The sequence below is a fragment of the Leptosomus discolor genome, chromosome 3, assembly GCF_034619465.1.
Source record: "Leptosomus discolor isolate bLepDis1 chromosome 3, bLepDis1.hap2, whole genome shotgun sequence".
Taxonomy (NCBI): domain Eukaryota; kingdom Metazoa; phylum Chordata; class Aves; order Leptosomiformes; family Leptosomidae; genus Leptosomus; species Leptosomus discolor.
In genome coordinates this window covers 72,308,260-72,331,515 of record NC_141393.1, presented here as the reverse complement: position 1 = coordinate 72,331,515, position 23,256 = coordinate 72,308,260, and the positions used below count along the sequence as shown (strand labels likewise).

Sequence of the window (23,256 nt, the reverse complement as noted above, 5' to 3'; positions counted from 1 at the left end):
CACAGTGTTAAATGTCTAGTGAGACTACTTCTAATTCTAGCAGGGACAGAATGCCACCGTCGCTGTTCCGACTTGCATTACTCTTTCCAGACTGGCAGTAGAGGTGTAATTACAGCAACCGTGCTGTGGACCCCTAAAACAGGAATCAAGATTTGCTTCATGGAAGACTAAGGCACTAACGACTGCTCAGTGCAAGCATAGTTTGGATCCTGTTAAGTGACCTGAATATAAAAGGTTTTGAATCTTTAAAGTTTTGAAAGTGTTCCTCATAAGTCTAGCAATTACATAAATTAACACCTCCTAAACTGGTATCAAAGCTACTGAGTACGGCTTGCAGAACTGGTCTCATTTTTACAGCATCTTCAATTTAATGATTAGACATATAACTCCACAGTGGTTTACAAGAAACATTGTGAATTGACAGCAATCTGATCCTACCAAAAGTTCAGAAGTCACTGCTCTAAACCAAGGTTTACTAACCTAATTCAAATAAACCAACCAACAAAACCCCATCCAAATTCTACAAAACATCTATCACAAGAGGCAAGGACCCAAACAACTATTATGAGGTTACTGCTGCTGTCCTGCTCAGAGTATCCTCTGTTCACCCACAGTTCCTTCTTGATCATGAAGACAAAACTGCCTGAATGTTCATAATAAAGTTTTTCTCTCCAGCTGCTGCCTTTTGTTAATAACTTGGGCCTAATTCAGGCTCTCCTAAGCAGCAGTAGAGTTAGGCTGGCACATCAGTTTCTCTGTTCCCTACAGAAGAGCAATGAAACTTGCCTGTCTAGTCAACCACTACTTGTTACTGCTTGGGAAAAGCAACTTGTAGCAAGGAAACTACCACAACTGTCTATACAGTTGCTCAGCAAAAATAGAACCAAGACTTTTCAAGAATTTTAAAACTGTTTATGCAAATATTTTTCTTCCTTTTCAGTCTATACCAGTATCCACCACTCAGCCAGGAAGTGCAAATAAATCCCAAACAAGTTTCTGAAAGCTTGAAGCAGGTAATGAAATAGCACACTGCTAGTTTTAAACAGTGCAAAGTAAAATCAGTTTAAAAAAATTAAAAATCTGTCTACAAGTTAACATGAACAAAGAGGTTTCTTTCCTTTCTGTCTCAAACCAGAAGTCAGAATATTGGATCAATACTTACATTCATATCAAAATTATGAAAACTAAAAAAAAAAAATAATATATATATATCCCTGGTCATTGACTGAACTACAAGTGTTTGGGTTTTTTTTTTTCAGAAATCTGCAGGTTCTTCTGTGTTTCCATCAAGCTTCACAGGGTAACATACTCTCTTTGATCAGTCCCTGAAACATTTGCTGTCTGATATTTAATAACAAGCGTTGTTTTTTTCTGTTGGATTTAAGAGATTCATTGAAATCTTTCTAGTGAGGACATAAAAAGTAAGCAGTTGCTAAAGTCAGAGGAAAGGAGAATGAAGAACTCCCTCACACTGTAAAAAACACATATCACACTAGAAAATTCAACAGGTACAAAATCTCATTTTCCAGAAGTTTTCTAAAAATCAGCATTTTATTTAATATAACATTTTAAGCAACAGAAACACTACCTCTACTTGTTTATTACGACAAGACCAACTAGGAAACCGCCTGAATCAGGTCCGGCCCAGGAAGAGGCCTCAGCCAGGAGTAGGCTGAGGAGGAGCAAAGCGCCCGCACAGTTCAACAGGGCTCGCAGGTGACCACGGAGGGAGCGCCTGTTTGGCCCTCACTGGCTCTTCCACACCAGGACAAAGCCCCAGGAAAAGAGAAGCAGCCCGGAGACGCCAAGGCAGTAAGTACGTAACGCCTGTTTTTCACACAAACCCCTGAAAAACTTCCAGAAGCTGTCTCCTGCCATCTCATCGCACGAACCTGCGAGACCCGGTCCCGATGCGACCTTCCAGCCCCCCGCCCGGGTCGCACGGACGGACCGAGAGCCGAGGAACGGCCCTGCCCCGGCTCCGCTGCTCTTCCTGCCCCGAGCAGGGGCGCCCGCCGGCCGCTCACCGGGCCGGCTCCTGGGAACCTTCCCGAAGCGACCGGCGAGACCTCCCTGCCCGACCAGGCTGCCGGCAGCACAGAGGAGGGGACAGCGCCCGCCCCGCCGCGAAAGGTGCCGGCCGCCCGGACACCCCCTCCCCCGGGACACCGCGCCCAGGCGGAGGGGAGGCGCACGGCCCCGGTGCGCTCCCGAGGGGCCCTCCCGGGAGGCGGCTGCCAGGCCGCCCGCCCCCGCCCGCCTCGCTCCCTGCACGGCAGCGGCAGGCGAAGGGCGACGGGACCCACCTCCCCGCTCCCCGGGCGCTCCCCCGCAACTTCGGGGCAACTTCTCCCTCCGCCCCCCGCCGTCTGTTCCCCGGGAGAGCGGCCGCCCGCCGCCCGCCCCGGCCCCGCCGCTCACCCCCAGATGACATAGTTGGTCTTGACGTTCTTGGGCCAGGAGAACTCGCCGAAGATCACCTCGTCGCCCTTCACCACGATCTCCTTCTTCTGCGTGTTGTACTGCCGCAGCACGCTCAGCACGTCCGCCATCTTCGCTCGGGAGCCGCCGGCCGCCGCCGCTCCGCTCCGGCCCGGCCCCTCTGCCAGCCGCGCGAGGGCCCCGCCGCCAACCGCCAGGCCCCGGGCTGCCCGCCGCGAACGCCTGAGCAGCAGCAGCAGCAGCAGCAGCGCCGCCGCCTCCAGGGGGCGACGCGGAACCCGTTGCCATGGAGCAGCGCGGCCCCGCCCTCAGGGCGGAGCCTCCCCGGCGGGGCGGGGCGGGGCGGGGCGGGGCGGGGCGCGCCCACCGCCCTCACGGTGCGGAGCGGCCTTGGCGGGGCCGGGGGCCGCGGTCGGTAGAGGTTGTGCTCGGGGCCGCGCAGGGCTCCCCAGGCGGGCCGCTGCCTGCCCGCACAGCCGGGGCTGCTCGCCCCGCGCTCCCGGTGAGCTTCGCCTGCCCCAGCAGCGCCGACGGAGCAGCAGCCCCCGGGGAACACCCAGCCCCGGGGTTTCGGGCCTGGAAGAACGCTCTCGGGACGGCTTCTCCTCGTCTTCCGCGCTCAGAGTTTCCCAAACGCTTTTCAACACTGCCAGAAAACTTGATCCCGTTTTGAACCGGCAACAGGCAAAACGGCGTCGTTTCCTCCCCGTGAGCAGCGCGCGCGGAGGCTGGCAGCACAGACCGAGAGCCCGCGGTTGGCACGATTTCCTGTCGCAAGGCGTTAGCGATGTCACCGCTCCCGTCGGAGCCGCGCAGCACGCTGAACCTCGCACGCGTGTTTGTAACAGCTCACGTACGGAGCCGCAACAGCCCGGTACACAAACACACCGCACCGCCCAGTAACGGGGTGAATTACACCTCCGGTATTTATTTTTCAACTGGTACGGAGTAGCATTTGTGTGCTGAGGACGGACAACCCCAGCACTGAGCAAACAGAACATAGTTTCTCCGACTGCATTTGGGGTGATCACTGGAGCTACAGCTCAGGAAAACCTGGAACGGAACATGACGTGCTTCCAGCGGGCCAAGTCCCGTTTCTGCGCCTCATCCCAAAACCCCAGTGCATCACCTCAACCAGCACTACCTCTTCAGAAGCACGTCCCAGATGCCTGCTAGACCACAAATAATGCTTTTCTCCAGCAAGACACAAAGTTATGATGCTACAATAACACAAAAAGCCATTGGCTTCAGCTCCGCTGCGCTCTGTGTCTCCAGAAGCGCAGCGCACAACCAGCTGCAGCCCGTGGCTGCAGAGAAATTTATCTTCATGTTTCAAGGAGACGTGGTAGTTCTGGTTCACTTTTCCATTTGGGGACGCCTTCATTAGAAGTTTTAAATGGGAGTTCGCAAAATAGTTCCTGCGGTTTGCTTTGGGGATGGGAGTGAGATTATTTTTATCACTAAATCAGGGCTTGGAAAGAGATGTCAGAGAAACTACTTTCACGTGGCATTAGATACCTGAGAGTTTATCAGTTTTATCACAGGAGATGAGGCTAGCAAGTCTTTACTTGAAACGAGAAAGCACGTTACTGTTCAGTAAAATGCTAATATGTCACGTAGGTACAACGTTCCGATTGTGTTTTACGACCAGTTGAACAGCACTACAGTCCTAACAGGTCGTGCTGGTGTTTTACGTGAAATAAAGACAAAACAAGGTTTGGCGATTTTTCATCACAGGTAAGTTCATTAAGATTAACCAAGAAAGACTGGTCAAGCCTTACAATACAGGAGGAGCAAGAGGTGCCACATCTGAACACACAAGATCCGTTTCCATACGTACGTACGTAAGCAAAGCCCAGCACTCGCTGACTTCCTGGGGCTGTTTTTTAAAACGCAGGGCTGACAACCGCACGGTGACCCCGGGCACAATGCTGCACAACGCTGCACAACCTCTCCTCTCCACAAAGAGAGGGGCAGAGAGGTTTCTGCTGCAGCGGGGAGGCTCAGCGGACGTTCGGCCGGTGTGCTCTGCAAGGACAGGCGCACTCCACCAGTGATCCAGGCTCCACAGCAAGTCATGTGGAGGTGAAGCAAGACAGTATTGCCGAGCAGCTCTTACTAGAGAGTCTGGGGAAAGAAAAAAACCAACACCCACCCCCACGTAAAATAAAAACTCCAAATTCATTAGATCTTTAGCAAAAGAAAATTAATTTCCCAGGAGTCACTAAAAACATTGCACGTGTTACAGGCAAACACGCCGCTCCTGCAGCTGCCCAGACACCCGGACGAGCTCGTTTGCCTTCAATGGGTCATTTGTCATCGGCGAACGCTCCTGCCTCAAGGGGTTGTTTCTATTTGAGTCACTGCAACGCAGGAAAGAAACGCAAAGAAAATCAGGCAACCGAAACGCTGACGGAGGGGATTTAAAGTCAGCGTCACGTTTGGCAAAGCCCAGGCGCGGCCCAAAGGCCTTTAGCACCCGGGAGTCAGCCGCGACAGGCAGGAGGCGGCCGCCACCCCCCTCCGCCCCAGACATGGCTCCGGGGCCTCCAGGACAGCCACCCCACCCCTGTCCCCTCACCGCGCTTCGGAGCGCCTTCACGACCCCTGCGTCGCCAACGCAGAGCGGTTTTTCCTCAGCAAAACGCCCCGTCACCACCCACATCCCGGCCCGCGAGGCCGCGGCGGCCCGGCGCCCCCAGGGCCTGCCCCCGCAGGGCGGGTGCCGCTCGCCCCCCCCCCGCCCCTCTCTCTCCCTTGCCCGCCGCTCGCCGCGCCCCCTGGTGGGGGGGGCGGTGCCGCCCGGCCCTTGGCGCCTCGGGACACCGGCAGCGCTGCGGGCAGCCCCGCGCTCCCCTGGGAGGCGGGGCCGGGGCGGGGGCCTGAGAGCGGCGTCGGACCGCCGTGAGGACTGCGGGGAAAGCCCCGCCCCTTCCTCTTGGCGGCCATGGCCCTGCAGAGGGCGCTGCGCGGGGCGGCGGCGGGGCTGCGGCTGCGGCGCGGGTGGGTCGGCTGGTCGGTGCCCCTCAGCGCCGGGCGAGGGTTCTCCGCCGGCGGCGGCGGGACCTTGGACTCGGGTCGAGCCCGAGGGGACGGGGCCTGCTTTCCGTTTTGGTGCCTTTTGAACGCACGTCCTCGGCGGAGCGGCCTCTCCGGGGCGCGGAGCGGCAGGTGCCGGGGCCACCCGGGGCTGGGAGCGGGGCCCGGCTGGCGTCGGGACGTGCAGGCCTCGGAGCAGCACGCCTTTTGATGGAAACGAGCGTGGTCCCTTCTGTTAGAGCCGGGTGGTGGCGGTGGTACAGCCCAGTGTCAGATTGGACACTTGGATCTGCAGTGTCGTTGGGGAGGAGAAGGAAGTGTGTTTCTTGTAAAGGCAGACGCTTTGGTTAGTCTTACGGTCTGCAAGGTCCATCTCTGTTTTCGTCTTCCTGCAGGCATGTAAGAACCAGCACGGCTGTAGGCACTGCAGCTGATGTAAACTGGAGAAATCACATTGAATATGTAAACAAAACATTGCAAAGCCAGCCTTTAATTTGTGAACTATAAAATGTCATTTGTTTGAAAGCTCAAATATCTGACTTTTAATTTCTTTCTAGTTTTAGAATGGGGAATAGTCTGCCTCCTTCTGTAGGATTGTCTAATGATGCTGCTGTGAATCAAATACAGGTAACATTTATGCAATTCCTACGTATTTTCAGCTTTTCTAAAAGCCATAATTACTTAAAAGCTCTTCTGATTTATACAAAGAAATTCTGTAACTAGTTCTGCATGTTGAACCTGATTCTTACCTTATATTAAGTAATACTGGTGGCATTGTTTATCTACAGCCCTGGAACCTGATCTTCCGAGGCTGCATCCATTTTATGTTTTTTCAGACCTCTACTCAAATTCAGTACTGCTATCTGTATTGGGGGTTAAACCTTGTAAAATGAGTGGTATCAAGTAAAGTAAATATTTAAAGAGTAAGTTTTCTTTTTAATGAAAATTTACTGCTGCTAAACGACAGCCTGAAATCACTTGAATTTACAGCAGAGCACTAGGGGTATTTCGTTCTCCCACTCAGACCCCTTTGTGTCACTCGGCTTGCCACGAGCATATGCCGTGTGCCTTACGGGCAGGGAGAGCGTCCTGAGTAACTCACGGAGATGCAGGCGGTTCGGCAGAGCGGAGGAGGTCTGCGGCTGCCGCGCAAAAGAGGGTTTGGGGTTGGCCCCGTTGCACGGCCGTCATACCACGTGCTCCACAATCGTTCTGCTCAGTTTGGAGTCGAGTGCGGGTCGCACACGGCTGCTTAGGTGCCAGCAGTGCTTCTGGTGGAGATCGTTAATGCCAGCTCTCCTCTGTTTCTCTGCTCCCACAAGAAGGTGATCGTAGCATTCCTGAAAGGTAGATGCCGCTAAGGTTTAACTGATTCCAGGTCTTCTACTCAAAGACTAGAGCGTACCTTTTACTGAACAGCTGAAGTGGAGCAGGAGAAGTCGCTTTATCTTCCATGTAGTCCTGCAAACTGCGGAAGTTTTGCCTCGCTGCCTACCGCGCTTGCGTGCTGATGCCCTTCGGGGTCTGGCCAAGTGCAGCTGCACTTTTTGAGTTTCTTGGTAGGCAGGTAGGAAGCAGGTTTTATTCTGATGTGAAAGGATGGGAAGCATCCCTAAAGGGGGCGCTAGGCCACCACAGAGGTCTTCAGAACAAACGTGGGGTCGGCTTGTTCCGCACCCACCATGCAGGGGGCGGTATCTTCTTGACAGATGCCTTGAGAGAAGTCACTGCTCTGCTCCTTGTTTTTAAAGGGTAGTAGTTAATTCCTTGCCTTAAGATTCTTGTGGCTCTAAATTAGAATTAGGGAAAATTTATAAGCTAAACAAGCTTTTCACTTTACCTTAAAAAACAAGAATAAAGTGCAGTGTTTCGGAAGATTCTTCAGAAGTAGCCAGCTATCACTGTAGCATGGCTGGGAACTCCTCAGTTGTCCCTGTTAAAGCCTTTTACAGAGAGTAATTTTCCTGTATTTGTTACCATAACAGCCGATTTTTAGCTTCTGTGTTTGTTTTCCTAACTGTTCAATACTGCTAAAATACACTGGCTTGAAAACAAAGCACGCTGACTTGAACATTCTTTTCAACATACAGGAGATTATTTCAGACAACTGTGTGGTGATTTTCTCTAAAACAACGTGCTTCTACTGCAAAATGGCAAAAAAACTTCTTGAGGGTCTGAATGTAAATTACACAGCTGTGGAACTGGACATGAATACAAACGGAAGTCAGTTCCAAGACATTCTTGAACAGATGACTGGGGGCAGAACAGTAAGTATTCCTTACATGTAACAAGCAAAGTAAGAGCTTATCAAGTTCTTGATTGTTTTTTGAGACAAGTAAACTTGGGATACAACTCCTAAATTAAAGACAAGGTCCTGCAGCAGGGTGCTGTACTCTCTTCCTCTTGAGGCCCTCTGGCTATCCCTCCGAGGTGATCTTTTCCATACTGCCACTGAGATAACTGAACTATCCAAGACTGTTTTCATTTGTATAGGTATCTTTAATCCACTGTGTTTAACACTTATCTTGTAATTTCTTAATTTTACATAGTCTCACTTGACTCAATTATTTTATGTATTACAATGTCCCATACAGTGACTTTATCCCACTTTTGAGGGGCACGTGAACAAAGTTTCCCATCTCAGTAAATACTATGGAAAAGTGTGAGTTGTGCAGTAATATTAAATATGCATATGTAAAAACCTAACTCGTGTGTGTGTACTGGAGTCCACGTGGGCTGGCGTAGGCTTTTATCTTTTTTTGAAGAAGTAACTAATGCGACTTTAATTTTCTTGAAAGGTCCCAAGAGTGTTTGTCAATGGGACTTTTGTTGGAGGTGCTACAGATATTCAGAGGCTTCATGAGGAAGGCAAACTGCTTCCGTTAGTTCATCAATGTCAAGTGAAAACAAAGTCCTGAGCAGCCACCTAGCTTAGCTTAGTCTTCCTTTGTATAAACAGAATTTCAGACAAGTTAGAAGATTACACAGGTACACTGCATCAGCTGGACTCAACAACGTTAAGCCATGGATTTCTGAATCACAATCATTCTCTGACACAGACTTTACGGACTTGGCAGATCACTTCGTGTCCTTGCCTCAGCTTCACCACAACCAAAATGGTGATAAAAAACATGATGTAACTCTTGGAGCTCTAAGTGTGAGAGTGATGTCATTTTATTGCTATTACATCCCAATACTATGTGCCGGAGAAGCATAGACTGTACAAGAAGAATCCTGGTTTGTTGTTTTTTTTTTTTTTGCTGCAAATTACTTTGCTTTCTAGCTTTGTTCCAACAGTCAAAATAAATGTTAGTTTAATTTAATGGTTCCTTTAAATTTAAGTCTTCTCTGAACTTGGGATTGTAATTATGAAGAAAGTTGGAAGCCAAACAAGTCTGTAGTGGTACTGCTGTCTGTATGTCTGCCTCTGCTGCACTGCAGTGTCTGATCACCCAGCTACCAAATGGCACGTCCAGTTGGTACAGAAAAGGGAATAATGATTCTTGCAGCTCCAGAGGGGTGGGTAACTGCTTTCCTCTGTACCCTGCACTGTGAAGTCTCCATCTACACAGTGTCACTCAGGGATATCCTTTTAGGGGAGCCAGACAGCTCGCTGTCACTAACCTCTGCAGCTACAAACTCCATTACCCACAATCCAACACAAGTACAAAATGTACAGCCAAGTAACATGGGTCTAATATGCATAGAGTTTATTTAGTACTTAAGTTCTACAGTCAGAATGCAGTTTACTAGCGATTTTAACTTGCAGTTAAATGTCTAAAATTCAATAGTTTCAGTACAATGTACATCCAAAGCCAAATCAGGCAATGCCAAGACTCTGTTATTTCAAGGAAGTTCATATGCAAGTAGAACATTATAACCCATTCTTCAGTAAAAGGGACCATTACACTACTAAAGGTGCACAGTTTAGAATAAAAATATTAGTCAATCAATTTTTACTTGCTTCTTGTGAATAAGACTCCCATCTTCCGTTGCTTTCAGCACTGCATGCCCCTCAACTACTTTTTTCTCCTCTCAAAGGAAAAAAAGCATCCCATCTATCTTCAGCTGCTGGTAACTACGACTGTAAGAGCATCATTTAAATTTGACAGCTTCACTTTGTGACACGGGTTTGAAGTTTAAACCGTGCCATTTGCAGAAAGCCTTCAGTATGCAGGTGTCTGCACTGTGCACCTTTAACGTGTAAGCTAATTAAACACTCTGACCTGTTACACTTTTGTTACTGCGGCTGACTGTATTTTGCTAGTTTCATCGCTGCCTTATTACAAGTTTGTTTACAAGTGCACACTCATCAAGATAAACACAAATGTGTATCTCTCCCTAAACTTCTATGTAATAAAGCAACTGATTTTGCACATACAGTGGTAACCAAGTACTCCTTTTTTTTTTTTTTTTTCCCTGTGTGGAATTCTTAGGCCAGTTATATTTTCTCAGGAGTAACAATTTTGCACCTGTCAATCCGTCATGTAAAAATAACAATAATATCCAAAGGAATTTTTCAAAGACCTTTTCATTTTGTTCCCTATTTAAAAAAAAAAGTCCCAAACCAGTAGTGTAAAATAACCCTTTGAGTTCTAAGTTTCAGAAATCCCAGGGCATTGTCACTTAAGGCAATATTCTGTTCCGACCGTTGAGAAAACACGCTGTATGCCTGCAGATCCAAGTGAGTGCCCGTTTATTAAAGAAGGTATGTCTTAAGGCACTCAAAGGGTTAATTATGTTTCTTTTTAACAATATTAAGGCTCCCCATCCAAATAGTTTCTCATTAATTTTGTATCTTTTCATAGAAAGTAGCAGCAAGACAGTGCCTTCATTATTGGATGGCACAAAGCCATATTATGTTTAAGTTATTTAAACATGATACAGCAGTTAAAGTGTGGTTCTACTCCGGAAAAAAAAAAGGGAGGTACTCAAAAATAGTCATTACAAATTTCTGTATTTTTTGCTTAGCATTGTCCTGATAAACATGACAAAGCTGTTAATCTTAAAATAATGCTTGCCCTGGGACCTGAATGTTAAAAATTATCCACTAAACGATTCTGTACTTACACTTAAGACATACCTGCTCATCCAGCTTCAACACCGTGCTCCTAGGAAGCGTGAGAAGCTGGAGCCAAACATCGAGTTACTGAACGAAGCAGACAGAGCTGTGAACGTGCCCATCTGTTGCTTCTCCATACAGAATTATTTTTTAAAGAGTAGAACTGCACTTTTAGAGGAGAACATAATAGAAAAGACATTTTATTTGTAAATAGTTGTGCTTAACTCTAAGAAGCTGGTAACATTAGGAAAACAGCTGTCTATATTCATTATTTGTTAATGAAGCATTTGTGAAAGTTCTCAACATACCACATATATATATTCAAATATATATATATTTAAACTTAAATTCAGAATGCAGAACTACCTAAAGAAACCACGCCTTACAGTATCAAAATTATAAACCCAAATGTAAGCACACATATTTAAAGACACCGCACCTTCTGCTGAAGTTAGCTAATCTGAAATCTGAGCGCTCAGAGCAGCACATACATAACACATTGTCCTAGTGTTTCACCTTTCCCCCGTAACGCTTACTCAGCAATATGGTACTGTATCATGGTAAAATGCAATCTCTACCATTCCAGCAATAAAGTCATTAAAACAGCTTGCCCACAGCATAGTTGTCCACTGTAAACCACTGCAAAGAGCAAAATAAACCTATAAACTGATGACACGCTTAAAACAAAGATTAAAAGCGCAAGCAAGACAAATGATTCTTTGCTTACGTTTACGTTTCCATTCTGTTCTTTGAAGATTTTCCCTAATCAATACTGCAGAGAAGCTGCCCGTTTATTGAGAATACTCATTTAAACGTTTCCCTAATTCTGCATATAACAGCAGCTTGAAAATAGCTAACAGAATGGAAAGCTCCAACCCATGAACAAACTCTAGAAAAAAACTTTACATTTGAGAAGCCAATTTTAAGTGGCTACTTTATAAAAATAAAGCCATTCACAGGCAGATGTTGGATTTTTGTAAACAAAGTGTACCTTTGCCACTCATCTTCACATAAAGTTCTATGAAATTAAAAGTTTTATAAGAGATTTACGTAATTAAAGAAAAAATTTATCCAATTTTTTAAAATTAAGATGAATACTTTGACACCAGTTCTAGTCTAAGTTATTTAGCTAAGCTAGCACACTCAATGACAGCAAGAAGGCAGAAGAATGGAGGCAAAAAAAAAAAAAAGGAATGGATGAGAGCTTGTATGTGAAAAGAGATTCAAGTATAGGCCTGAGGTGACATGGAGATGGGAAAGGAGGAAAAAAAGCCAACAGAGAAAAGGAAGAGCAAAGCCAAAAGGTAATACAAGAAACAAAGTAAATGGAACCAATACTAATGCTTCTGGTACGGTGGCTATGAGACACGAATTAAGCAGCACAGCATTTTGCAACGGAGAAAAACATTTTCCTAGTGTTTTTACAGAGAGTGCCGTTATTAAAATACATTTCCAAAACAGCTGGTGTATTTTTTAAGCCAAGAATATATTCTTTGAACAGCCTTTTCAAGCCATACCCATTTTGGGGCCCCAATCAAACACTAACAATGAAAAAGAACACAAGCCCCCTAATGATTTATGTTTAACAAACAGGGCTAATGGTGGTTTTAAGCAGTAAGATATTTTAGGGCCAGTTATTAGTGGCCCACGCAGAGTGGGCCCTGCTGACTTCAGATCTACACCTACTTTTAGACTTCTCTTTTTTAAACACATAGGATTGTACCTACCCATATTTTGCCTGTAATCTAACTCTATAAGCATCCCAAACTCTCCTCCTCCTCGCTACACATCTAAAATTCCTGAAATGAAATTCTATTTCTTGGCAAAATTATTACTGTCTTTACTCAATTTATTACACAATGCTGACATACGCATTGCATGATTTTTAAGAAATCTTGAGCGCCTTCTACCCTCTCCAGTCTTGACTGTATCCCTTCCACAATGAAACCTGACCTTTGACGTCCATTCGTTACAGCCCTTCATTACAGAAGGCTGCTCTACCTCTGCTGTGCTGCCAACCATGACAACTTCTTTCTTAAAGCTTAAGTGCCCGAACACTACAGTCTTAGACAAAATAGTCTAATACTCAAGAATTTTTAAGAGGGTCACAGAGAAATGGCAATCAAACTGAAAGCCTATTAATTCTGTTAGATATCAGGAGACCTGCATTCACCAAGTCTTCAGTTGCACTCTGCATTTAGATTTTTTTTTTAATTAATGTTTTTAATACAACTAACTATCTTTAAATTTGTCCCTGTTCAATTTTTACTGGTAAACTGCAGCACACAATTATAACCCCATTTTTGTTTTGTTAGTCAGTGTTCCTCCAATGAAGCAACACTATTAACTTGAAAGAGCCAGTGTCTCCTCTTCGGTGAAAGGGTAGGTTATTTGTTGGATACTGAACTAATGCTTAAGCTTAGCAACTTTGTCTTAGCTCACTTATTTATTTTCGTTTTACATTACAGTAATTATTGCCTCTTCACATGTCCAGGTATTGTTTTGGAAATTATCAGTTTAGTAACTAAAGACAAAAATCAGGACAAATTTATGTTATGGCATGAGAGTCATGCTGTCCCCTAAAATGCAGTATATGGGCAGATAAAAAAGATCCAGTCTATGGTAAAGGAATATGCAGCATCATTCCTCTATGCCCCTTACTGTAAGATAATAACAAAACTAGACAGAAAACAGTAGAAACAAAGGTCAACACACTATAAAGTTTCAGCTGTCAGCATGTACTTCAGTTTCCCCTCTCTGTGAAAATCTTAAAGGAGGAGCAAATGACAACATGATCTCCTTGGTCCTAGTTTTACACCGGATAACCAAACCACTCAGAATATTCTAACAGAATTTTTTAATACAGAGATACGGTAAGTATGTAGGAGCATATTACATACTCCAGCATGGATGACTATCTTTAACATGGTGCATAGCTATCCAGTGTCAACAGATACAGGGAGCTACATTTTCTATAGGTTCTACGGAAAAGTTCATCTTCACTTACACTCTAGTTCAAGGAATTGTATTTTAAACTGGACTGCTTTCAAAGACGCAACACCACTATAACCGTTCATTCAATCTGTTAGTAACTAATCTAACCTCTTACTTGCAGTAAATTTACGCAATTAACTGCACAGTTACATGAAATACCTGTTGAAGTTTTCATATTATATTTAGTCCAAAATATTTCCTATTACTTCACAAATACTACTCCAAATAAGAAAAAGTACTTGCAAAACATACTTATCTATCAGTTATTTTCAACATCTCTAGCTTAGAAGGAAACACCTAATCAGATGTTTGACTATTGTGTAATTTAAAACACATTACTACCAAAACCAAACCCAAACATCAGTGCATTTACTTGAAATAATTTCTAACGTGTATTGAGCAAATGAGTTTACTCCCCATATTCGCGGTGTTTATTTAGAAAGGAGACTACAAGTGGTAAGAAATTTTCCATAAGAAATGGCTAATTTTCAAACTCAAAGTGCTACGTTGCAGCTTTTGTAGGAACACTTGTTTTTTCTAGATGTCACCTCACAAGCTGGTGGCAGTCCTGTGTTCTTCAAACATTCTCTCAGAGCTGTATCGTAAGAGCAGTGATAATTCAGAAGTAACTACATTCATGTCCACTGAAAGGTAACATTCCCACCATCAGTTCTTTAAGCCATGGTTTTATTGTCAGAACAGGCTTCCCTCACTGTTTTCATTTATTCATTAAGGTAGAGTATAAGTATGTAGCAGAACACCTTCAGCAACATGTAACCTCACGGTCTAGCACCAAGAGAGATACCCACCCTACAGAATGCGAGCTTTGAATTTATAATCAGTATGTACCAGGCATAATGAAAAGTGTTACAAGTATCAAAAGTATAATATGAACTTGAATTTTACATTTAAAAGCTTCGGTTTTAGGCAGAAAAATACGGTCTCGCATGTCATTTACCACAAGTGGGTTATTTTTATAAATCATAATTATTTTCAAATTAACATCAAATTCACTGTTTAAAACAGCCAGAATTAGCAAAGAAGAGGCTGACAGACGTATGTCTTAAGGGAAGTTGTAAAAGCATCACCAAAAAAAAAACAACCTTTCTCATCTTCTAAAATTGCGATCTACTAAAGAGATCTTTTAACTTCCCCCCTATACACACATATATAAAAACACATACACAGAATTAAATACATATACACATTAATTGCTATCAATTCCTCATCCAAAGTGATAAGATACTCACTAGCTTTCTCCTTATTTACTCGCACTCTTACTATCAGGCTAACAAAAAAAAAAAAATTAAAAAATCCAGTTTCAATCACTTCCTAAACAAGATTGAGAACATGAAGGAGGAAACTGTACATTTCATAAAAGTTTAAGAATTGGTCCCTATAAACTGGAGGTAGTTTTGAAAAATGTTAGCTTGAATTAATTTATGAAATCAGAAGTAACGTTAATCTACAAAAAGATTTTAAAACACGAAATACTCTCCTGTTAGGAAGATTGTTTCTGTATCATTGAATACATTCTTTTGAAGAAAATGTAGCTTTTGTTTCTGGTTGTTACCACTCAGTTTTCAAGAGCAGGCCAAGACACATGCACTTGTTGATCCTCCTCACTGAAAGCGTCCTGAAGGTTCCTGAAGTTATAACATGGACTGAACACGGCTTCCCAGCCGTTTCCAAGTTCTTTTTCTACTAAAAACAGTTTTTAGAACATCCTATAAAGCGTATCAATTCTGAAATAGCGCTTCTGAATCTGCATTGCACAGAAACTGCCCCTCAATTAATCTAAAGAGAATTACACTTTACTCCCGAAAACCCAGATGATAATCTAGATAGAAGATTAGCATGAGCTCTTCCACTTTCAGTTTTATCAGTATAAAATTTCACAGGGTAGCTTTTATACTGCATCACAGTCACATGGTCTCATACGTGCCAGAACATACTTCTTTTGTAGATTTGAAGTGTAACAGCGGAAATCGTTGAACCTTAGTAACTTGTTTAAAATATAAAGATTAAAAAAAAGGCCAAAGAAAAATCCCTCTCAATGAAGTTGCTGTTAAACTGACATTAGTAAAAATACCAAACCCCCTTTTTTCCCTGCTCCATCCTAAGAGGAATTCACCAACTGCAAACAAGCATTCCACAGCAACGCGGGGTAGGGGGGAATTAAAAATCTCTCAGTATTTATAATCTATTATAAATGAAATTAGATTATGTATTGTGTAACCCTGTAGCTACTTCTAGCGAACTTCCCACTGTTGGTTTAAATTGTGTGCAACAGGAAAAAAAAGAAAAGGGATTTCTCATCTGCTTTTCTTGTTTTCCCTTCACAACAAGGTAACATTCTGATATGTATATAATGTGCCATATTCTAATAAAGGATATTCGGCTGGGAGTTCCCAGGGTGAAGTCTGTTGCCAGCAATGGACCCACTGGGAAGAGCAGATGCCTAGACAATTAAATCAAATCCAAAGTGAAGTTTCGAATAACATCCAAAGCTCCTGCATCAAAGCCACATATATCCAACATGCCTCTGTCATCTGGATCTGCGATCGTAAAACCATTTGAGGTCATTCCACAAACAATCAATTTAGCAGGAATACCCATCTTCTAGAGGAAGGATAAAAAAAAAAAAAAAAAAAAAAGAAAAGAAATCAGAACACACATATACAGCAACATAAACGTGCCAGAGGGCCAAATCTTGCTATCTGCCTTGCATAAACCATTGCCTGAATAGGCATACTGATGGAAACAAGATATGCCATAACCAGAATTGCAGTCTGCCTGTAAACACTGTACTTAACCTGCAGTAGATAGTATTTAGATAAATGGAAATAACTACAATGAGGTACACTAGCACAACTTTCCTGCAATACCAAGATTCATAGATTGTTTCAAATGCAAATGTTGCATTTGCTATTCTGCAGTTCATTCGGAGAGAAAACTTTCAATAATCATCATTAAATCATCTAATAGGAGTCAAAGCGCATGTTTTTGTCCAAGGCAAGGACTTCCAAATGTTGGCTGAACAAAACCAACAACTGTGGCCTGGACAAGTCTGCTCAATGAGCTGAATCTGCACGTTAGTAACCTGTAAGGCAAAGCAAAGCAAGTGGCACGAAGGCCAGAGGGCAGGAACTCTGTTTAAAGAAAAATTTAGGAATGGCAGCTAATCTCAACTAAGAAAACTAAAACACAGTGGCCAACAAAGATTTTTGGTATTAATTTCAACTGGGTGGACACGATATGAAAATTAACATCCATACATACATGCTTGTCAAAAAGTACTTTTTGTAATTTAAAAATAGTTCTTTTAAAGCATAAAAGATTGTTTACTGATTAAGTAAGTTTCTAATAGCAATGTGCTTGTAGAAGGTTTCTTTCTTAGTTCTGTTTCAAAATTCTGAAGCTGCACAGCTTAGAGTAGTCCCTTTAAAATATAATGAGCTTTCTTCACAAGACACTATCACCTCATCCTACTGACACCTTCCCTACAGGCTTCTCTTCATTATTACTTCATTTAAACTTGCATCAGCTACTGCAGACATCAAAGTTAAATTTAATTCTGTGAGCCAGATTTCATTCTGTAAGAACTATAAAAAACCTTATTCAATCAATTATACATAGAATGCAGAAATCCATATATTCCCTGAATAACAAACGGAATTTTCATTGACATTGCAGTACACCAATCAGAGTAGGATACTTACAAATCCATTTGGCAATTCAGTGGGTTTAAATATGCACAATAATTGCACTATGTGCACTAATTCTACTTAACTGCAGACTACATAAGTTTTTAACAATATATAATCAATAACTGAAAAAAGCCACAATAAGTTCAGCCTCTAAAGCATTTTTAGAACTGGTATTTGTTTTGTACTCCATTTTTCAGTCAGAAGCATACTTACCTCTCTGTACTCTCTAAGAGCCATCGCAGGATGAGTATTTCCAGCAAAGGTCTCGTTATCAGTAAATACAATGAAGACATCAGCAGCTGTCTGAGTTTTTTGAGCCCATATCACTGGAAGGGAACAATCAGTGGTACCCATTGGAATCTTAAAAGAAAAAAATATATACATGGAACACATTAATACAGAAATTCATAAACCATGGAAAAATTACGTTTTACGTAAACTTCATGTTTTATCACACACAGAGGCTTCTTTGTTAAACAACAGTTCACTTATTAATTTAATTTTAGGTTTTGTCCAGGGTTGTTTTTTGTTTAATTTTTTTAATATTCTTTTCCAACTAACTCATTGTGACCTAACGCTGCCATTCTAAACTGCAATGTTTAATACCTGGCAGTTGAAACAACATTTGCTGGACTTGCTCTAAATAAAAGGTAGAGAAAAAAATCCAGTGTTTTATTCTACAGATATGGACTAAACACGGTACTAGAACTGATTACAAAGAAAATACAATGTAACTGCTGAGACTTCTAAACTCTGACATTAGCAACACCTAATTCCTAATTTTTTGGGTTTTTGTTTTGTTTTGTTTTGTTTTTTTTTTACATACTTCATACATTTTCACTAATACTTGAGGTAACGTCATATCAGCTGTCACTGGGCAAGGGACCACTTCATGTGAAAATGCAACAATATGGGAATCCTTCTCAGTACGTGCTACAACCTGAGGAAGAGGAAGACAAAAAATAATTTAGTTATATTATTCAGAATTTTTAATGTCAGAATCAAGGCATTCCTTACCAAACACACAACGTGACACATCCTCTTGTATTTAAGTTACCATGGTGCCTCACACGCACTAGTGCTTCACTCTACACTTTAAATATTCTGTAATATTACTGCACATAAACTGAAAAAATCAGAGGTAAAGTACTGCTCTAATTACTGTAACTAAAGATACTTCCATATTTCTTCCCTCCCCTCTGACATAAAACACTAAACATTTTTAAACACCAACAAAAGGTTGACTCCTCTATCATACAAATACCCAAAAAGATTTAGAATATCAACCTGAGGGGAAAGTGATTGTGATACAAAGGTGTCCTAGGTTACAGTGTAAGATGTGCCCAAAAAAAAAAAAAAAAAAAGTATTCTATTACCATCTTCAGGAGCTGTTGAGACCAGGTGGGGCGGTGCTCCCGGCCTCCCCCCTCTGGACTATCTCCTGTCAATGGGCACAACAATGCCTTATCGCCTGACCCATCGATAACTCGCTCCTGGGCTATCTCCTGTTAATGGCCCATCAAGGAACTGCCTCACGACTCCCCATCCCATTGTGAGATGCTCCGCCCGGGGGGAAGGAGCCAAGCAGTCCATGCCAAATAAAAACGGAGATCTCCAACACCCTAGCAGCCTTCTTCCACTGGATTCCCAGAGGAGCTTTTCCCCCCACTGGAGTTCCAGAGGACAAGTGTCAGGTTGTATTTCTGACTCTGTCAGTGTAAACCAGTGGGTTGTTTTTTTTTTCCTCTGCCTTGTGTTATATATATACACATATATTAGTAAAGAACTGTTATTCCTATTCCCCATATCTTTGCCTGAAGGCCCGTTAATTTCGAAATTATAATAATTTGGAGGGAAGGGGGCTGCACTTTCCATTTCAAGGGAGGCTCCTGCCTTCCTCCGCAGACACCTGTCTTTCAAACCAAGACAAAAGGCCATATTGCTAACTCAAATGCACACAAGAATTATCCCAAAATTTCTTAATGCAATCTGTATTATTCTATGAATGCTTCTGAAAAAATTAAAATATATTTTCAACTAAGACAAGTGAAAAAGCAGTCTTGACTACTTTGATTTATACTGGAAACCAACTTCCTCAATTGACCTTTCTGAATTTGGTTGCCAGTAGCTTTAAGCATCTGCTCTACCAGTGAGGCACAAGGTCGCATCTTCTGTGACTTAGAGAAGTTTCCTTTTGATTTCTAAGCAGCTTTAGAGCACCTTTGTATCAAAAGAGCAGCTCAAGCTGCAAATAGTTATAAACAAAAGAAGTTTAATGCCTCACCATACACATTGCTGCTGCAACTGTGCTAGCATTGAGCACGCTGCCCAAAACCTTTTGTGTCATTGATGCACTGACATCTACTGCAAGTAAGAAGCGTTTTCCTGTTGGTTCAACTGTCTAAGAGGAAAAAAGAGAAAAAATAAAATAGGTAAATGTAATTAATATATTAATTTCTTCCTTCTTCTGCTTCCAACTCCAGAAGTGGGGCTTTTTTTATTTTCTGGGGTAATGTTAGAACAATAACATTGCCAAAAGCTGAATATATCACAAAGTTTAAATTCTTTGTTTAATAAAATCCCAATTCCTAAGATTTTTGTTATAAAGTTTCAAAATTCTTATCTGATCAAGAAACTTTCCTTGATTATTTTATAAGCTTTCAGAAAACATGGAATACTTAAAAAGCTTAACAAACTGAAGAAGTGTATTACCTTGAAAGTTTTGTAAAATGAGGCATCTAAAGCTTCTAAAATGTCTTCATCAGGACGCCACCAAAGCTTCCCTCTGCTTCCATGTCCAGCTTTATAGGTTTCTAATGCAACCAAAATATGGAATGGATGTATTCTACCCTACAGGCAAAAGAAATCAACAGTAAGTTTTTGAAAATCTGAACTCCTAAAAGAAAAAAAAAGTAACAAACTAAAACTAAAAATAAGTTCCTACTAAAAAAATCTCTGGTTTAGTATATTTTTACTTGAAATTTGTTACATTTGAAGAGTTCCTGCAGACTTCACACAGCTGTTGCTTGAACCGATACTTGTCAGTTTCTGGTAATGAACCTCATTCCCTTTCCAGAATCCTCCAACGAATTCATCGCTAACGCCACCACCAGAATTTTGGTGAAATCTCACAGCTCTACCTATGACTGTCCAGTGCTATTTTCTATCACAGGCTTACAGTAAGAGAAAGCCCCTGTCCTGCTGAGGGGAATGGAGTTGAGCTAGGAAAAGAATAAACTTAGAATTAGTTTTGTATCAGATACACTAAAACTGGACAATCACACTATGTTCAGAATACAGCATTCATTTTCCTCTTACCAGAAGACGACAGTCCAAACATTTTCTTCCTTTTTTTTTCCCCGCTTTCCCTACGTAAACCAAATCAATGGCTGCCACGTGCTAAGTATTCCAAACCACATCTTTGCTCTACTGATTTATTAATACTCTGTTATCTTCTTCCTCAAGGGGAGTTTCAGTCATTAATCACTACCAGCAGCAAACCTTAGCAAATCTGAATGCCTGTCCATTGCCTTTCTTCCATTAAAGTATTGTGCCACCATCTTTGCTCTCCCTTCTTCAGTGCCTCAGTAACTACGTAAGATTGAAGCAGCAACCAGAGAAAGTGAAGAGCAATGGGATGGGAAAAAAGGGATCTACTGTTGGTCTTTTCAATTCAGCTGTGGTCTTGAAGAAGTTAAGTGTCTTAATTTTAATCCCCCCAACTCAAAAAACGATGAGAAAAAGCCACTGGTCTTCTCTATCGTTAAATTCCTGAAAATTTTGTTCTCCCTTTGGGGAACTCTCTTTTCCCTCTTACTTTCTTACCTCTTTGATGGATAGTAAAGCAATCTGAAAGAAGACTCCTTGTTCTGTCTCCTTTTCCTCTTATCTGCTATGTTAGTTTCTTCACTCACTTCCTACGATCCCACACAAGTGACTTATACCCACTTTTTAAGCTTGTATTGCTGATTCTAAACTACAAGACTCAGAAGCAATGGATGAACCCAACAGGCAAAGCTTGCCACAGCCCTAATTTAAGAAAAGACTCTAGCTGTCAATAGACTTGGTTTGTAGAAAAGTTTCAGAAACAGGGGCAGGGGAAATCACGTTAGAAATTATAAATACAACTTTTAAAATAAAGGTGCAGGTATTCCACTGCATCTTTTTAAAGGAATGAACTACATATTTCCTTCAAAGAACATTGCTTTTATTTTGTAAAGAGGTTGCTTGAACAAATACAGCTTAGGAAGAGATTAAAAACCACAAAGGCTGGCACTGATTACAAAAAGGTTCTTACCTTTTTTAGCAGTTTCTCATTTCTCAGTCTTTCACATACTATTGCCACTTCTGAACCTCGTGGTTCAAGCACTGAATTTGCTGTCAGCTTTCCCAAATTTCTCAACAATACAGAAATGGACATCTCCTTCAGCAATGCCTTCCAAACCTATGATCAAAGGAGAAGGGGACAAAAAAGATGAGATTCCCAAACTACAAGAACTGATATCTGTACATTAAATAAGTGTATTATAAAAGAAGCATACAAGTTATGTGAAGATTGTCATTATTTTACATTAGCTACTTGGGTAAATAACTTGAAAAACTGCATAAGGGCTATTTTTTATGGAAATCTAGACTTAAGACCCTGAAAAGCGTTACCCTAAAGAGAATACAAAGCTAATGAGCTAATGAAGTTTACCTACCTCTTTAGATTTCAGGTGGTTTGTCAGGAGATGCTCTCTAACTAGACCATATTCCTCTATTAAATGAGTAACTTCCAATTCATCTTTTGTGTGTTTTATTTTCTCCACAGCCTCCAGATACTTTAAGAGTTTTTCAGTCTCAGCAGAAACTGCTTTGTCTTTATAAGCCTCTTGGACATCTTTCCACCCTTTGGTAATATATTTAGTGACTACAGCAATCCCTATTGAAAAGAAAAATATTTTCCAAGCAGGATTATCATCTTTATACCGGTATTTATCATTCTAGCAAGCAAATGTGTTCATAGGTTTCATTCTCAGACCTGCCAACCAGCTATAAAAAAGGTCAGCCACACACAACTTAGAGCAGCAGTTTTAATTACTGTATTATTCTCCTTAGAAGGAAGGAACCATACATATTTAGAAACATCTTCCCAAATAACAAGAAAGTGTTATTTCATCATTTGTAAGCAAACAGGAACAAACTGAGGTAATTGTATCATTTTATCTTCTCTTGACACAAGGAAGAAAAAGAAGGAACAAACTCTGTTTACCTTGAAGATAAACAGGTTAATTTCTGACATGACCACTCAGGTTTTTAAGGTGCCTATTACACGATACCATCACTAAGAAATCATCAGTCTACAATGGTACTTGGGTTTCCAGAACAGTTCCACGGTAAATATAAAAGGTTTAAAACACAGTATTTTCAGGTAAATAAAAATTTATTACCTTCATTGGCAGGTTTTAGGTGGGACAACCTCAGAAGATCTTTATGAGACCAACCACTTCTTTGTTTATATTTTGTAACTGCTAAAGCAACAGCCATGCCACTCTTCCCATTGTACCAATCTGCAACAGCTTTCCTCAGTGCACGGCCCCACATGCCACACTTCATGCCCTCCTTCAGATCTTTTTTAAATTGGATGAAAGTAAAGAGATGAGTTGGTATGCAACACACCTCAGGAACAGCTTTAAACGCCGCTTGCTTCGTTTTTGCATCAGAACACTGTGAGCAAACTGCAAGAGCAAAAAGCAGGGGCTCCTGTTTTGCTGCTCTGCCTTCTTGACTAAATGTCTTTATTTCTTGAACAACTTCACAACCTCTACCCTCTTCAATCAGTCTTATTAAAGCCTCTGCATTTTCAATACCCAGCTTCTGCTCCTTGATGTAATAGGTACCACCTTCTGAACCGAAACACAAAAACCGTTGCAGTCGATTCATATCGGTGACATGCCACACGTAACCACTTTCAGAGTTTGGCACCTGCTTTTCGTTCAGGAGCTGCACTTGGTTTTCCTCGTTCTCCAT

General features: G+C 42.2%; 3 protein-coding genes across 5 annotated transcripts in view; 1 reads left to right on the top strand and 2 right to left on the bottom strand.

Annotated features, from left to right (window-relative positions):
• The window catches only part of CDC73 (cell division cycle 73), a 115,095-nt gene extending 112,511 nt beyond the window's left edge, over positions 1–2,584 (bottom strand). Inside the window, exon 1 of the mRNA XM_086462567.1 lies at positions 2,422–2,584. Coding sequence (XP_086318693.1) covers positions 2,422–2,552 — 131 coding nt within the window. The 5' untranslated portion in view covers positions 2,553–2,584. The remainder of the gene's footprint in view (positions 1–2,421) is intronic.
• A 2,805-nt stretch (positions 2,585–5,389) lies between these two features.
• On the top strand, positions 5,390–9,863 carry GLRX2 (glutaredoxin 2). Of its 3 annotated transcripts, none has more exons than XM_086463476.1 (4): positions 5,390–5,445; positions 6,039–6,108; positions 7,572–7,748; positions 8,280–9,863. In XM_086463476.1, exons 1-4 carry the CDS (start codon positions 5,390–5,392, stop codon positions 8,397–8,399), a joined length of 423 nt encoding a protein of 140 aa, XP_086319602.1. In that variant the 3' UTR covers positions 8,400–9,863. The 3 variants fall into 3 exon arrangements, with proteins under 3 accessions (XP_086319602.1, XP_086319603.1, XP_086319604.1); XM_086463477.1 differs by lacking the exon at positions 5,390–5,445 and adding an exon at positions 5,548–5,613; XM_086463478.1 differs by lacking the exon at positions 5,390–5,445 and adding an exon at positions 5,672–5,827.
• Positions 9,864–16,006: 6,143 nt separating this feature from the next.
• On the bottom strand, positions 16,007–23,256 carry RO60 (Ro60, Y RNA binding protein). Its single transcript, XM_009956591.2, has 8 exons — positions 22,677–23,256; positions 21,948–22,168; positions 21,545–21,691; positions 19,960–20,097; positions 19,532–19,648; positions 18,074–18,187; positions 17,461–17,607; positions 16,007–16,159 (listed from the first exon to the last, which is right to left on the bottom strand). The coding sequence occupies exons 1-8, from the start codon at positions 23,254–23,256 to the stop codon at positions 16,007–16,009; spliced, it is 1,617 nt and encodes a 538-aa protein (XP_009954893.1).